The sequence below is a fragment of the Schistocerca serialis genome, chromosome 10 (assembly GCF_023864345.2).
Source record: "Schistocerca serialis cubense isolate TAMUIC-IGC-003099 chromosome 10, iqSchSeri2.2, whole genome shotgun sequence".
Taxonomy (NCBI): domain Eukaryota; kingdom Metazoa; phylum Arthropoda; class Insecta; order Orthoptera; family Acrididae; genus Schistocerca; species Schistocerca serialis.
Genome location: NC_064647.1, coordinates 183,606,490 through 183,624,134, shown reverse-complemented (window position 1 = coordinate 183,624,134; position 17,645 = coordinate 183,606,490). Strand labels below are relative to the sequence as shown.

General features: G+C 41.0%; 1 protein-coding gene across 3 annotated transcripts in view; it reads right to left on the bottom strand.

Moving 5' to 3' along the window:
- Nucleotides 1–17,645, bottom strand: part of LOC126425196 (uncharacterized) — a 71,633-nt gene that overhangs the window by 41,277 nt on the left and 12,711 nt on the right. For all 3 annotated transcript variants that reach the window (XM_050088151.1, XM_050088150.1, XM_050088152.1), the window contains exon 2: nt 12,823–13,894. In XM_050088151.1, coding sequence (XP_049944108.1) covers nt 12,823–13,850 — 1,028 coding nt within the window. In that variant the 5' untranslated portion in view covers nt 13,851–13,894. The remainder of the gene's footprint in view (nt 1–12,822; nt 13,895–17,645) is intronic.

Sequence of the window (17,645 nt, the reverse complement as noted above, 5' to 3'; positions counted from 1 at the left end):
TTGCCAGAAAAAGCTCAGATCAGACAATCACAACCATTCCAGGCCCTTTGCTTCGTGCCGGAATCGAACCAAGATTCCTCAGGCTCGTGAACCTTCGCCCATGGACATTCATGTAGTTAATTCCACTTCGTCCAGTGCCACTGTCTCTAACAGTGACTGTGTTCATCCCACAAAAAGTGTGCGTCGACGTCACCGGAAATCACGTCAATTAGCAAGTGATGCTGTACCTGTATCAGTTCAAATTGCACGAGACAGTCGCTCTTGTCATCAGCAGGACAATAAACTTTTTGTAGATTTGGACTTTAATGGCAAGGTCATACCATTCCAGCTCGATACCGGAGCTGCAGTTTCATTGCTCAATCACGACACGTACAAACAACTGGGCAAACCTCCGTTGCGTGCCGCAAATGTCAAGTTAAATAGTTATTCAGGTCAGAATATCCCTGTGTTAGGACAGTGCACTCTTCTTGCAACATATAAGGGACAAACAAAACTTGTGTCATTTTACGTTCTTCGTTCTTCTACTGCAGTGAACTTGTTTGGTTTAGATTTATTTCAGTTGTTTAACATGTCTATAGTAAATCAGGTCCTATCAGTGAATCAGACTGTGCCTTCCGCCAGTGTTTCTCGGCTATGAGAAGAATTTGCAGACATTTTTGCACCGGGCCTTGGTTGCGCTAAGAACTATGAAGCACATTTGGAACTGAAAGTAAACGCGCAACCGAAATTTTTCAGAGCGCGCAATGTTCCCCACGCATTGCGTGATGAGGTCGCAAGAACATTACACGATTTAGAATCCCAAGGTGTAATTGAACGTGTGCAAGCTTCTCTCTGGGCCTCACCCTTAGTAATTTTGCCAAAACCTTCCGGAAAACTGAGACTTTGTGTGCACTTCAAGGCAACAGTGAATCCGCAACTCGTGATTGCAACTTTTCCCTTACCCCGCCCGGAAGATCTTTTTGATACACTGTGCCCGGGTAAATACTTTTCGAAGTTGGACCTAGCAGATGCGTACTTGCAAATCCCAGTGGACGCCGAATCCCAGCGCGTCTTTGTGGTTAACACGCATCTTGGTTTGTACCGATTCAAAAGACTGCCATTCGGGTGTGCATCCGCCCCTGCATTGTTTCAGCAATATTTACAAACTGTTTGTGCGTCGGTCCCTACTGCTGCGAACTATCTGGACGATATTGTGATCTCCGGAAAGACAGCAGACGAGCATTTAGCACACCTACGAACATTATTTCAGGTATTGCGACAAAATGGTCTTCGCTTGCGGAAGGACAAATGTGTGTTTTTTGCTCGTGACTTACCATACCTGGGACATGTAATCAATGCCCAAGGCATACATCTGAGTCCAGAGCACCTCCGTGCCATACAAGACTTGCCTTCGCCACAGAATTTGAAGCAGCTACAGAGTGTGTTGGGTAAAATTAACTATTATCATCGCTTTCTGCGCAATGCCTCTTCCATTTCAGCTCTGCTTCATAGCTTACGCCGTAAGGGTGTTCCGTTCGTCTGGACGACGGAATGTGAATGCGCCTTTCACCAGTTGAAATCGGCGTTGCTTTCAAATACTTGCCATACGCCATTCGATCCCCAGAAACCCCTTTTGTTGATGATAGATGCATCAGATTTCGGGATCGGTGCTGTGCTTGCGCACAAAGATGGATCGCATGATCGCCCTATTGCCTTTGCGTCAAAATTGCTCTCGTCTGCGCAAAGAAATTATTCCCAGATAGAGAATGAAGCTTTGGCTCTCGTGTTTGGTGTTACTAAGTTCCATGATTTCTTGTATGGTCGTCACTTTACCATCATCACAGACCACAAACCTTTGACGTCGCTTTTTCATCCGAACAAGCCTGTACCTCCACGTACAGCACAGAAATTCATTCGCTGGTCTATTTTCCTCTCGCAGTACCGCTACGATATCTTGTATCGGTCCACTGCTAAGCACGGAAACGCCGATGCGTTGTCCCGTTTGCCTGTTGCTGAGGATAGAGTATTCGATTCTTCCGAACTTGCTTGCACGTTCATTGATTCAGAAACCGGTGCAGTGGTCGAATCGTTTCCGATTGATTTTCGTCGTGTAGCTACAGCCACAGCTGCTGACCCTGTCATTGCTACCGTTTTGCATTTTGTTGCTACGCAATGGCCCTTGTCAAAGTCATGGATCGAGGATCCGTTGGTTCGCCGATTTTTTGCTCATAAGGAGAGACTTTTTGTTCGACGTGGTGTTTTGTTGTTGCGTTCTGATAATGATCAGTCCAGAGTCGTGGTCCCACGTTCGTTACAGTCCTCTGTTTTACGGCTTCTTCACCAAGGACATTGGGGTATAGTGCGAACGAAACAACTTGCTCGTCAGCACTGTACTTGGTTCGGAATCGATGCTGCGATTACGAATATGTGTTCTTCTTGCATGGCGTGTGCCGAACAACAATCCGCACCGCCGCGGAAAGTCTTTGCACGGCCAAAAGCCACTTCCCCTTGGCAACGCTTGCACATCGATTTTGCTGGTCCATTCTGGAATGCTTGATGGTTGGTTCTGGTAGATGCCTTCAGTAATTTTCCTTTTGTTGTCCGGATGTCTTCCACGACGTCCTCTGCCACCATCCAAGCGTTGTCTGCTATCTTTTGCATTGAAGGTCTTCCGCAGACTATTGTTTCCGACAATGGCACACAATTCATGTCTGCAGAATTTCAGTCATTCTGTCAGGCCAATGGTATTCAACATCTGACATCCGCGCCGTTTTCGCCTCAGTCAAATGGTGCCGCTGAACAATTGGTCCGGACTTTCAAGTCACAGATGTTGAAGTTGAAAGAGTCGCATTCTCGGGAGGACGCGTTGTTGCTCTTTTTGTCATCGTATCGCTCTCAGCCCCGAGATGGTCGCTCGCCGGCTGAGTTGCTCCACGGTCGTCCTCATCGAACCTTGATGTCTTTGCTGCACCCGCCGCATCAGGTTCCTGTGCAGCGGCAGACTTCTGCTTTTGCTCCAGGCAACGTTGTATTCTATCGCAACTATCGAGGTTCACGGCGTTGGCTCGCAGGGCGCATTCTTCGCTGCCTCGGCCGCGCGATGTATTTGGTTTTGGGGGCCTCTGGTGAGGTGCGTCGGCATCTCAATCAGCTGCGCCTCTGTCGTCGCACGGGTTCTGCCGCTCCCCGTCTGCTTTCAGCGACGGTGCCGTCCGGTCAGTGCCCTGGGGACCCATCTACTGGCTCGTCTCATCCCCAGGTGTTACCGATGATGCCTTCCATTTTGCCCCATGGCGACGTGCCGCTGCCGCCTCCGCCGCCGCCGTCTGTCCTCCAGCCGGCGCCGCCTGCAGTGGACACTTCGCTGCAGCCGCCAAACGCCTCCCTGGGTCACGCGCCGCTGATCGCTTCCCGTGACCAGCTGTCCTCCGCCATGGAACTCTTGCCCGCTCCGGACCACATGACGTCATCGCGCGTCGGGTACCCCGACGCAATGGAGGTCGACCCTTCGGCCCCTCCTGTCTCTTTACGGGCGCATACACCGCCTGTTGACGTGCACCCTGGACTAGGTTTTCAGGCGTTTCCTAGCTCCCCTCGGACCGAATGGCCGGGTGCAGGTGGCACAGCCTCGCCTGTTGTTAGGCTCCCCACCTCATCGCATACGTCAACATGGGGTCCTCCCCACGGTGGGCGGAAGCCTTATAACACGACCGTTCGCCGATTTGCGGGGGAGGAATGTGTAGTCACCGCCAGACACCACACTTGCTAGGTGGTAGCTTTAAATCGGCCGCGGTCCATTAGTACATGTCGGACCCGCGTGTCGCCACTGTGTGATCGCAGACCAAGCGCCACCACAAGGCAGGTCTCGAGATACGGACAAAGACTCACCCAGTTGTACGGACGACTTTGCTAGCGACTACACTGACGAAGCCTCGCTCCTTTGCCGAGCAGATAGTTAGAATAGCCTTCAGCTAAGTCAATGGCTACGACCTAGCAAGGTGCCATTAGTAACATTGCATGTATTTAAAGAGTCTCACTTGTATCGCCACAATCTCCAGATGTACCACAAGGATGGATTAAAGTTAAGTATTCCAGCAGCTACGTACTTTTCTTTATAGCAGTCATTACGTATCCTGTTTCAGACCTCACGCACCCTGCTTTGGCTTAGCGCGTGCCTTTCGGCTACTTCCGTGGCGTGGCTGTCTTGCTACGCCACAACAATAATGCCTTCACTCCCTCCCCACCATCTTCAGACGAAGCTCACAGCTGTAGCAATATGGTACTTACCTATGCCTGTGTACAATATACCATTAACTGTCATGTGATATTACAATGAACACTGGCACTTACAGCCACCAGCAATGACAGTCATTGGATATGAATACTTAGATAATTTGTACAATGAATGGCAAGGTATGTTTTTCATTTTCTTTTGGATTAACAAAAATTCCCAATGTCTTGCTTTATGTCCATTGAATCCTGTCGAATATCTTTGCACCCACCCTCTGAATTTTACACAAAGAGGCAAAGCATTATTTTTGTTTAGTATTTTAACTGTTCACAAGAGATTTCCACTGAAACTGATTTCTACGCCAGTAACAAATGTCATTGAAAATAAAATGTACGAGAAAGTAAGAGTAAGACTTCCATGACTATTACATAGACTGCATCTGCTGTTATCTACTTCAAATAATATTCTTCCTCAAGTGTGGCTGATAGTTAAAGTTTCTGAGTTGGAGAAGGCCCAAACTGTGTATCAAAATACATTTCTCAATAATGAATTACAGAATTATCAGGATGCATTTCAAACATTTCCCACACAAATGTACATAACACAGACCACAGTTTCAGACATGTTGATGACATCAAGTGAGGTTTTTTGAACAGATAGTAGCCAGTCTGAATGCTGTGCTTTGAAATGCCAGTTACCTATATGTAGAGTGTGGCCTCTGCACGGTACAGCTCTAGTGGGCCTCCCAAAGGCTCAGTCCCTTCAGACGAGCTGTCCTATATCACAAACAGAATTTGGGAGATGACATATAGGATTTCATCCTAATCAGCTAAAGCTCATATTTGGTAAGTTTTACATTATAACTTATGTTCTATTAACATATGCTGCTCCAAATCACCAGCGCATTGAGGAGCTCTTGAAAATGCCTTGTTTTGGTACAGTTTGTTGTAAGAAAATGATGGGAAACATCATATGGGTCATTAAGTAAATTTCAGATTTCTTTGTTTTTGTATTATAACTAGCATCTTATAAAACTAAGCTGCTTCAAAACAACAGTTTACTGAAGGTACATCAAAACTGTCTCATCCTTCTTACTATTTTTCACAATTAAATGTCAGTTAATGACATACCAGAGATTAATGTCATCCTTCAGGGGGATCACAGAACAAAAGAAGTTCACAGTTGCACAGTGGTTAGAGGTACAGACTTACTTTATCAAATGTGGTTGGTTCTTGTCCTGCTCTCTCAATTTTTTTATTCACCTTTGAATTTTCTAAAGGATTCTAGGACTTTTTTTTATCAATTTCAAGAAGTATGGTCTGTAACATTAGACATTATCTCTCTCTCTCTCTCTCTCTCTCTCTCTCTCTCTCTCTCTCTCATGAGTGAGTTTGCTCCACTGTGTGAGCATTCAAGGGAATATAGACCAATGAATTGCAACATTGTTTTCTATGTCACTGCCTAATTCAGCTGCAATTCAGTATTTAATTATTCATCCAAAAATCACATTCACAGAACAAGAGCCATGATGTCAATGACTCATTGCCATTTTATTGCTCAAACTCAATCACTGAGGACTGAACACATGCAGCTTAGAATTAAAGCGCTAAAATACTAAGCATGCACTGAAGCTAACATACACAGCATTATAGATCTCTTGAAAATGCACTTTTCAGTAAAATTTGCTATCCCTCGGAAATCTTGGCTTGCTGTGATGGACAGATCAGTAGCGTAGTCAAATGTCTGGGTTAGATCTGATCAATAAATGTTGTAGGCTTGAACAGTATGAAAACCACAAGCTGTGTCTGTTCTTATACTCACTTCTACTTAATAAACATTTACTTCACATGCTTTGCCTCAGTGGTTCAGTGGTTAAGTGCCACACAGCAGATCTAAAGGTTTTGCATTTGATCACTGGTCAGTCCAAGGTCTCTGATCTTGCTACGTTGCCGTATAAATGCTGATTTGCACCACAGTTCACATTAAAACATATGTTCATCTACAAAAATGTATGAACAGTATTGGCTACATCAGTTCAGAGGCTGGAGGAACTCAAGGACATGGCCTAATAAAACACTTTGGTGCTCAAACAATGACTGTCTTACCTTTTATGCATTAGCTCAGAAGAAATTCCACGAAATGACAGGGAGTGAAAAGCATGAAAACTAAGCCAAGACCAATCTCTTAAGGTAACACAATTGAGAGAGTCTGGTAAATGCATATAATAGGTGTAAAATATAACAGGACATTTTTATTTATCTATATCAATTTTAATCTCTTCAAAATAGTTACCATTAGATATTATAAAACTCAGGCCAGTGATTTTCAGAGAGCTTTCAGCTCTCTCACTGATGTGTTTTTTAATCTCATTTATGCTTGTCTTTATTTTTTAAAACAGAAAAAAGTTACATAGGGCCATGTCTCGTGAACATAGGGCCATGTCTCGTTAACAGCGGGGTGAGGGCAGTGTTACAGCATTGTCTTCGGTGAAAAATTCACGAACAAGCAAGTCCTTGACAATGAGTGTTCATCAGAGATGAGGGTATCATCAGGAGTGTCCTAGGGAAGTGTGACAAGACTACTTTTGTACTATATATACACTACCTTATTGCCCACTACTTTGGTTGTGTAAACTGTATGGTCTACACAGATTTTTTGTTTTTCTTTAATGGAATTTTATGCTGTTCACAAATTGCAACATCATCTAAACTTTTTGCATTAATTAAGGTCATAGAAGCAAGGTCTTTTCTGAATGTACTTCTGACCAAAAAGCAATTCAGGTAGCTGGAGACCAAGGTAATCATATCTTTTGTGTTCCTGCAGTGATATTTCCCCAGAAACTTTCATTCCCTAACACAAATTTCATTCTATCTAACCAAGCGGTGAAATACCAATTTCCATAGATTTAGCTTCAATTTTTTTTTTTAATATAACAAAATATTTTCTTAAAAATTTTCATCATTCCTTATTTCACCTGCTTAGGGGTTGAACTTCCAAAAACAGTGAAACATGTATTTTTTATTTCTAACAGAGAAGCTAAATACAAATATTTATAGATTTAGCTTTGAAAATGCTTTTGTAACAAAATAATTTCATAAAATTTTTCATCCCCTGTTTCACTCCCTTAGAGGGTTGAATTTGAAAAAGGCTGAAGCACATTTTTTTTTTCTTTCCAAGCCAGAAGTCAAATACAAATTTTCATAGATGTAGCTTTCAAAATGCTTCAGTAGGTCTTTAATAATGATTCACTGGTTTTTTTAAGAAAAAAAAGATCATCCACTATTTTACCCACCAGTATTTGAATTTCCAAAACTTCTGACTGAGATATCAAACACCAATTTTCATAGTCCTAGGTTCAAAAGTGTCTTAATAATGACATATTTTCAAAAAGCCTTTCATCCCCTATTTCACACCCTTAGGAGTGGAATTTTGAACAATCACTTCTTAAATGATGCCTACAGTATAAGATCAACACCCTCTCCAAAATTCAAGTTTCTGTCCTTAGCACTTTGGGCTGGGGAATGATGAGTCAGTGGACCAGTCTTGTCCTGTTTCATTCCTTAGCAGTTGACTTTCCAAAAACAGTGAAACACACATTTTTTTTTTTTATTATTTCTTACTGAGGAGCCAAATACCAATATTCAAAGATTTAGTTTTAAAAATACTTTCACAATGAAATATTGTCATACAACATCTCACTCCAAATTTCAGCCCCTTAGTGGTTGAATTTCCAAAAACAGTGAAACACTATTTTTTTCCTTATTTTTACTGAGAACCCAAATTCAAATTTTTATAATGAAGCTTTAAAAATGTTGCCATAATGAAATAGTTTAATAAAACATTTCATCCTGCAAAAACAATGAAACACACAATTCTTTATTTGTAACTGAGGAATCAAAAACCAATTTTCATAGCTGTAGCTTTAAAATACTTTACTACTTCTTTAATAATGTTTTATTTTTTAAAAAATATTTTAATCCCTGTTTCATCCCCACAGGGGTAAAATTTCCAATAATGCAGAAACACATGTTCTTTATTTCTGACTGAGGAACAAAATACCAGTTTTTGTAGGTCTAGCTTAAAAACTGCCTTAATAGTGACATATTTTCAAAAAAACCTTTCATCCCATATTTCACATCCTTTGGGGTGAAATTTCAAGAAACCCCTTCTTAAATTACCTCAACAGTATAAGATCCACACCCTCTGCAAATTTCAAGTTTCTATCCTTGGGCTGGGTGATGACGAGTGAGTCAGCGAGCGAGTGAGTGAGTGAGTGAGTGAGTCAGTCAGTCAGTCAGTCAGAACGTTGCCTTTAAGAGATACATGATCTGTCAGATATGGTGAGCAGCAATCCGCAACTTTTTGCTGATTATTCTGTAGTATATGAGAAAGAAGCATCATTGAGTGACTGTAGAAGCATACAAGATGACTTTTATGGAATTTGGTGTGCTAGATGGCAGCTTGTTCTAAATGTAGTGAAATGTAAGTTTATGCAGAGGAATAGGAAAACCAGTCCTGTAATGTTCAAATTGGTCTGCTGCCTGACACAGTCACATCAGTTAAATATCTTGGTATACTACTACAAAGTAATATGAAACAGAACATGCACATAAGGGCTGTAGTAGGGGAGAGTTGTAAGAAAGTGTAGCTCATCTACAAAGGAGACCATGCATAGGACACTTGACATCATATTCATAAACCCACTTCTCATCACTAACTACTCCTGAGAAACTTGAATTTGCTGCTGTTTTCATCTGAAATTCAGAAATTTTGCTGTCACATGTTTCATACGTAAAATAACTGAAAAATGTCATGAGATGAGCAAATGATATGCAAACATCAGCAGCAGCTCCTCTGATAGTGATTCAGAGATTTCTCATTATCATTTCTTTCACTGCTTTATCGCTTGATGACATGCTATGATGTCTTGGACACCTGTCATCGTCAATGACTTCACAGCCTTCTTTGAAACACTTATACCATTTGAAAACCCTTGTTTTTACCCAAAGCAGACTTACCAAAGCAATATTCAATATTTTGAAAACTTCCTTGCACATTATTCTATTTTGATAGCAAAATTTAATAGTTCTTTGATCAATTTTTATACACAGTAAATAACTGAAGAAACTAACAAAACACCCGTGGCCTGAAACTTTCTGGAAGATTAAAATTGTCTGCTGGGGCAGGACTGCCATTTGGGACCTTCGCTTTTCGCAAGCAACTGCTCTACTCACTGATCTACCCAAGCACGACTCACAACTTGTCCTCATAGATTTACTTGTGCCAGTACCTCGTCTCCTACCTTCACAGGAGCTCTCCCATGAAACTTGCAAGACTAGCACTACTGGAATGTCCCAAGTTTGAGTCTCAGTCCAACACACAGTTCTAATCCCCCAGGAAGTTTTGTGTCACAACAATTCTGCTACAGAGGGAAAATTTCATTCTGGAAATATCCCCCAGGCTTTGGCTAACCCATGTCTCCCTAATATCCAATCTTCCAGAAGTGCTAGTCTTGCAAGTTTCACAGGAGAATTTCTGTGAAGTTTGGAAGGTATGAGATGAGGTTATGGTGGGAGTAAAGCTGTGAGGATGAGTTGTGAGTCATACTTGGGTAGCTCAGTCAATAGAGCACTTGCCCACAAAAGGCAAAGGTCTCAAATTCAAGTCTCAGTCTGGCACACAGTTTTAATCTGCCAGGACGTTTCATCTCAGTGTACACTCTGCTTCAGAACGAAAATTTCATTCTGGACACATGTAGCCTTTTTGACAATTCACAACAGACCAAATATCCAATATGGCTAACAGTGTGCAGACCCTTTTCAGGAATTTTTTTACATCATAACACTGAAAAAATTATGCAAACTGGAGTAATAGAAAATACAAAATAACAAAATTGGTGTTATTTTTTGAAAACACCTCACATTTGAGACACAAGGTGCATTCTTGTATATATACTGTTAATGTTAATAGCCTGTTAACCATTCCACTTTATTATACTGTGTCATACGGAATAGTTATAGAAAATGAAAGTACTAGAAGCTAATGAAAATTACGAGGTTTGCCTGGAAAGAAATATCACTGGTTCCATCCTAATGCTCCTATTGAATGGAGGATGATCTACTTGTCCAAGCTACTTGGTGGGGCTGTTAGCTTCACAACACGAGCAGTCTCAGTTTCCTCCAACTGCTTGGAGAGTCAGGATGTGTCCCTACCTGAACCTCCACCTGGTTGTCCAATTCCACCTGCGACAAAGTGTTCACTGGAACAACTGCATGCAATCAAATTCTGCAAGAAACTCGGGAAGTTCACTGCCAAAATGTATCAAACAACTGAGCGGGAATTTGGGAATGAACATTTGTCAAAACAGCAGGTGTTTCAGAAGCACAAGGCGTGTCTGGTAGGCTAGGATGAAACAGACAACAAAACTTGCTTCGGAAGCCACGCAATATCAAAAGACAAAGACAGTGCGACTCGTATCCTTCAACTTTTGAACGCAGACCATACAATGAGTGTTTCTCTCATAGCTCCAACTCTGGATGTGCCAAAACGATTGTCCACACAATTCTAATGAATCAATTTCAGAAAGAAGGAAGTGTGGGCAAAACTGGTTCCGAAAATTTTGACTGACTGCCACAAGTGCAATTGAGAGCTCATTTGTGAAGAACTACTGGAATTGTGTAGAAATGTTGGACAATGTTATAAATGATGATGAGTCATGGATTTTTGAATATGACGCTGAGACAGAGACAGATGTGGAGCTCTGTATGGCACATCTCACAGCTCTTATCCGGTCAACTCATGCCCCGAGAAAGCACAGATGAGCAGGTCCAAAGTAAAGGCAATGCCTGTTGTCTTTTATGAACTAATGTTATTGTCCACTGCAAGTTTGCACATCTGACAGATAGTCAATTTTTACATGGAAGTGCTCAAAAAGACTGGGGGGGGGGGGGGGGGAGAAGGCACGGTTGTGCACATCAGGCTGCACATTGGCAGTTCCTGGAAGCTCCACAGAGACAATCTGTGCAGCTACAGTGTCTTCACAGTGAGAGGTTATCTGCTCAAAAACAATGTGGCAGTGCTGCCCAGACCCTCTACAATTCTAAGCTCATTCTGCAACACCCTTTTATTCCTCAGCTTGAGACACCCTTGAGAGGACACAGTTTAGAGACTGTTGACAGTGTGAAAACTGCTCTTACGTGTGCCCTAAGGACATTCCAACCCGGATGTTCCAGGTTGCCTACAACTGGGAATCTCACTGGCAAAAATGTATTGAGGCAGAAGGACCCTACTGTTAAGAATTTTTACGTACTGTACATTTCGGTTAAAATGCAGTTACTGTGTTGTGGCTCTTCCTTTACGTGCCGCTGTTAAAATTCATTTCCATTTGAAAGTTGGTTACTCGACTTTGTACGTACCTGGCGAATGCCACATTTTCATTTTCAGTTATGTTTCTGTCAACCAGATTTGTTAGTGTTGGCGCGGTAGCAATCGTCTGTGCTCGTGGAATTGTTCCTGAGGCTACCGCCTTGAGTTCGTATAGATTAACATGGAAAAACAAGAATGGTTGCAGGCTTTGTTAAAACAGACATAGCATACAGATGTGATAATGATTATGGCCTGAGTATGTCATCTAGTCAGTTTTAATTAACTGTGTGTATATGACTAAAAAGGAATAAATGTCTCACTTAATATACATGGTGAAACTTAAAATAAAGTTGAATTATGTGTGTTTTAATTTACAGCTGAGAATAACCTGTATTTCCACTCTCTGTATCAGGTATTCGCATAGCATATTAGCAGGTTATGTGAGGCTACAGAATCTGATGTCAGTGATGATTTCTCATGCTACTAGTTATGACAAACTATGCCAATTTTAAACTACCTAAGTGATGTGGCTCACATTTGGCATGGCTATTTACCAGCCATCAACTTTGACTTTAAAGCACTATTCTGGAAGAATTACTTGAAGTGAAATATAACAACTAAACTAATCAGAATCCAACAAAAATATAATAATGAAAAGATATATGTCTTGTATTGTATGTTACATGGAACATGACAGAATTTCTTGGGATATTGTCATATTTCCTCATTATAGTCAGGTTTTGAGTTGGCGGAGCCAACAAATGTGACTGGAGGAAGACTGGCTGTGGTGACATACGGACCTGTAGCGTACCCCAGTGATCGTTTTTAAAAATTTGTGGGGTATTTTCAAAATGTCCCAATTTCCAAGATTGTGGTTATTCAGAAACCAAAGACTACAGTTTAAATATTACAGAGTACACTGTTTTATATGACAACATTCTGCACAATATATTCCATTATGCTGCCATGTAATTTCATATTTTCTACATCATGACAATATGTAGTGAACACTATTTTCTCGCTCATTCTGCCACCGCCTCCAATCGTGTGACTTATCATTTGTCACATCCACTTCCCAACATTCACCACGCAAACAGTTATTCACTGCAACACAAGACGGAAAAAGGCACCAACATTGTAAGTGCACTTTTACCTACCTTTCTGATCGATGAATTAGCTTTCATTTACTTTAGTGACATTACTTTCCAGACAAACCTCACACTTTGTCAAATTCAGTGGTGCATTACCTCTCTGATCCTCCGGAGATCAATTTGCTGATCATCTTTGCGGCCACAGGGCACTGGTCAATGATGTCTGCCCAGCCTACGGTCCCCACCACCTTTTCAAGATGGGTCTTAATGAAAGCCAGGCACACCTCCTGTAGGTAGAAAGACGAGGTGAGAATTGCACACGCAGCAGTTACGGCAGCACTATCTATTGTCAGCTTCCTCGCCAGCTCCGATTCACACTCCGACTTTGCGTACGGGAGCCCGTACTTGTCAAATGCCACCAAGAGCTTCTCCGTTATATCACTCGGTAACAGCACACTGTCAGTGTAGACGTAGCGCAAGATCTCCGACACGACTTCCGGGTCCACGTCCGTGATCTCCACACGGCCTTCTCGAGCCTCCTTCGTATCGTGACGGAGCATGGCTGCAAAGACTGGACTGCGCGCACTCAGAATTGCCCTGTGTGCTTCCAGCTGGACACCTCCAGCACACAGTGTGAAATCTGTGTACTTTTTTGAGTCCCACAACCGCTTCAGATCCAGTTTCAGACCACCTGCAACTTCCCAGGTCGGAGGACTGGTGTTCTCTGATACGACTTCCACGATCTCCACTTCAAATTCAAAAAGCCAGTCCTCCCCATTGAACACGTCCACAATGCACTGCAGAGGAGATCTCTCGCCTATTTGAAGAGTGCAGAACTGCAGCCGATATGCCTCGCATTCCGTACCATCCCGACTTGAAACGGAAGCACCGAGGGTCACCCCCACAGGCTGCGAACCGGCGCTAGCCATGAGACGGAAGCACATCCTTGGCGTGCCAACATCATTTTCCAGTTCTGCACACCATTTACTTGAATTTGGATGAGAAAAAATGGGCGATCTAAGATCTTCTGTGGCCTCGGAACAGGCACTCAAGCCACAAACACTCCAGTAGTAGTTGGTTTTCTCCGGTGCCTGTAATGTTGTTGTTCCTAACAGACTTACAGTATCAAGCCTACCGACATCATCTTGAGGTGGGCTATGCCTTGCAGCTTTTACAAGATCCATCAATTGAGAATGTTTGCAATGTCTGTCCTCTAATGCTTGATGCCCTGTTAAAAAAGAATAGGATATTATTACTGTTATACATATGTACAAATTGAACAAATTAATAGAAATTTTCTCCAACTAAAGCAGTATTAATTCATGTGTGGTACTTCACACTGTGAAGGAGACATTCCATGGATGAGGAATAAATTATGGTATTTTGACAGTATTTCAGTTAGCATTAACCACAATGTTTATTAACATTTCTGGAATGAATCTGTTTTGAAACTGACAGATTAAAACTGACAATCACTGGGCCTAGGACCTGTTTTACTCAAGTAATTCACATTATGAGAAGAACAATGTGTTTCAGGAGAAGATTTCCATTCTCTAGGAAAACTTATAAAACTAGCATTATAAACAAAACTGGATAAAAACCATTCTGCTCATTTTATAAAATACCAGACAAAGAGAATTAGTCTGGTATTTCAGAGGATAAATGGTCAGATTTTCATTCACTTCTGTGCAAATATGCTAGGATTCTTGTACGCGTTTTCACTGAAGATGTGGGCATTATCTCCAGAAATGTTGTTTACTTTGCTACCTTAAAAGCATTAATAAGCAATGTGTTTGGAATAGCGTGAAATGACTTTCAAAACTGGATATCATAATCTCTTAGAACTAAAAACTAAGTTTTAAATTACAAGAAGTGTGTCAGAAATAATTATGTAGGCTGCATTGACAAAAGGGTTTTGAAGAGGACTCTGCAAGATGCACAGTTACCAACATTGTACAACATACATTTTGAAGCTCTGAAATCTGGCTGTAGAGAAGAACAGAGAAAATTAAATGTTTGGACAGAGTAGGGAATGATGACATACTTGAAGAGCAAAGGAAATAAGAACTCTACTGCACTATGGCAAAAAGATGAAAGTGAACTAGGTTGGATGCATTCTAAGGAAAACATACACATAAAAATTTTCATTTTAAGGAAAACTAGATGGAAAGAGAAGCAGACATTGAAGATATGATTTGCGGAGAGTTTTTGCAAAAGGCAGTTTTAGCAAGAAACACAAAACTAAGTACAGCTAAAATGTATCTTGTCAGATTTATATGAAAGGGGGAGGCAAGAATGAAAACCTTAAATATATTTTTAATTGAACAAAAATGGAGCACAAGTGTATCATTTTCCAACATAGTCTCCCTGTAATTCGGCATACTTCCTCCAGCATGTATGAAGTGCACAGATTCCTCTTGTCATATTGCAAAATAACACCTGTAGTCAGAAGTCCACATTGCTTTGATCTTATTGCAGGCCAGATCTGATTTTTTAATGTATTGGCATATGACAGACTAGTCGTGTCATGTTCCAAGACATCACCTCGCTCATCCCCAAAGAGTCGGGAAATACTTCCCTGAAGACGTTTGCATCCAGAACTTCTTGGGTTTCGGTGGTAAGGAATGGCATCATTCCTAACTTGCTCTCTTTGTTTCATGCTCGTGGAAGTATATACAGGTTTCATCTCCTGTAACGATTCTCACAAAGAAGCCATCACCTTCTGCTTTAAAGCACCACAAAAGTTCTTCACAATGTCAATGCATCACTCTTTTAAGTTGTGGAGTGAGCTGCCATGGCAGCCATCTTCCATACACTCAGTGAAACTTAAGCACTTCGTGAGTGATGTGATGGGATGGGCTGAGCCATGACTAAGGTTCTGCATACACCATCACACAGCAATTGTGCATCACAATGGCTTCAATTGCTGCAGCAGACTCTGGTGTCACAACAAGGCATTCTTGACCCAGGGGCAGAGCATCTGTATTTCCAAACTTACTACTCTGTTCATGCATTCGCTGCAAAGGTAGACATGCATCATCATACTGGACTTTCATTCACCAATGGATTTCAATAGGTTTCATACCTTCACTGCGCAGAAAACATATGACAGAAGAATGTTGTTCTTCCTCAGAGTATGTCGCAAGCATGACACTCATTTTCAACAGGTACTGTGGTCGCATTTCACTTGAACATAATATGCTGTCACCTCTATGGCATTCCTTACACCACTGGTAACAGTACTGCCAACTTACAGAACAATGGCACGAAATGTTAATTTTTTAATTACACTTGTAAATGATAATGAGTAAATTCACGCCACTTACTCTTGTGTTGCTACCTTTTGGACAAATCATTTTCTGGAATACAGAATTCATCTGGAAGTTTGCATAGTTCTCAGTTTAGTTTACATGCCTTTCAACAACCAATTTCCTTTGCTATTTGGTGTGTTGTTATCTCTACTTCTTAAATTATTTACACTCCACTATTACTTTCCATTACTATACTTCTACTGAACAATTTTTTTATTTATTTTAAAGTTCATTCCACAAAACTAAAGAGAGAACACATACACAAATTATACTATCACTCTTGTACTCAAATTAATGCAATCAGACACTTGCTGCAAAGCATGGTGTACTAAACTTCATTATTTTCATCTACATGCTGGCTATTTTAACTTGTTAGCTCATTATCATCATAAGGTGGTGTGTCTATTGTCAGCTTCCTGAAGCAATTGTTGTCTCCATGTGATCCTGTTCCAGGTCGACTTCTTCATCATCCAGTATTTCCTCTTTCCACTTCATTCAGTATTTTTATTCCTTTTGTTCCTACTTTCTTCTGTCCTTCCACTGTACCTCTGATCCTCTAACTGCTATCATCAGAACACCTTTTCCTCTTAGTATGTGTCCCACCCAGTCTGCTTTCCTTTGCTCAATCACATTTACAAGAGATTTTTGATCCTTTACCATTTACAGTACTTCACAGTTTTATGGTTCTTGTATGCTTCTTGTATGAATTTTAGACATTCTTTCATTTAGTCATTTATATTGATACTGGTAGATTGCTTAAATTTGTATAAAACTTCACATTAGCAAGAATGATAGCTAAATTTTGTAACATATTTTCATGTGTCCAGCTAGGGGGACAATTCCATGTTTTAGGAAAGATGACTGACGAGCAACATAGGTGTGTCCACTTCCAGTCAGCAAAATCATAAGAAAAATCAATAGCAGCTTTCTGTGGTCGGATAACTAGAGTTCTCACAAACATGTATATTTAATGAGTATAGATACCGTTGATACTACATGTCATGTATTTAGGGTAATGTCTTCTGCAAAACAGTCATCCAGACTGCTTCTAAAGACATGTCTGAGACAGTTTGTGTTGGAGAAGCATGAATTTCACTTGTATGGTTGTTGTTCAACATTGTGTTTTCTATGCATGTATCACAATAAATAATACATTTTTTTATAGGAATTTCAAATTTTATGTGGCATATTTGTCAGAAAATTACTTTACTGTAAGTCATATTTGTATCTCATGAATGTAATGAAATTTCCATCTGAAACTGTTGCTTTTGCATATGTATAATTAAAAAAGGTGAGCTAGATTTTGTCTTTGTGGCAGGGCAGTTCCTATCTTCACTCTCAGTAAAGTACAACCATATTTTCTTGGCTACTCTTCTCTCTGGTACAGAGTCGGTAGATGTTGCCGAAATTCGAGCCATTAATATTTTTATTCTTCTCACTGCCAACGTAGACCTGACACTATAGTTGTCATTGTATAATGCTGAACTTCATTTTGATGCGAGTCATTTGTAGCAGTGAGTATCATTTGTATGTGACCTCTCTTACATCATCATATACTTGGGAAGAAGAAAAAAACAAGAAACTGAGCACACACAAACCACTTATTACAGAATCTGTAATAAAGTAGTGTTGCTAAAGATCTCAGCAACACGTCAGGTGGTGTCATTA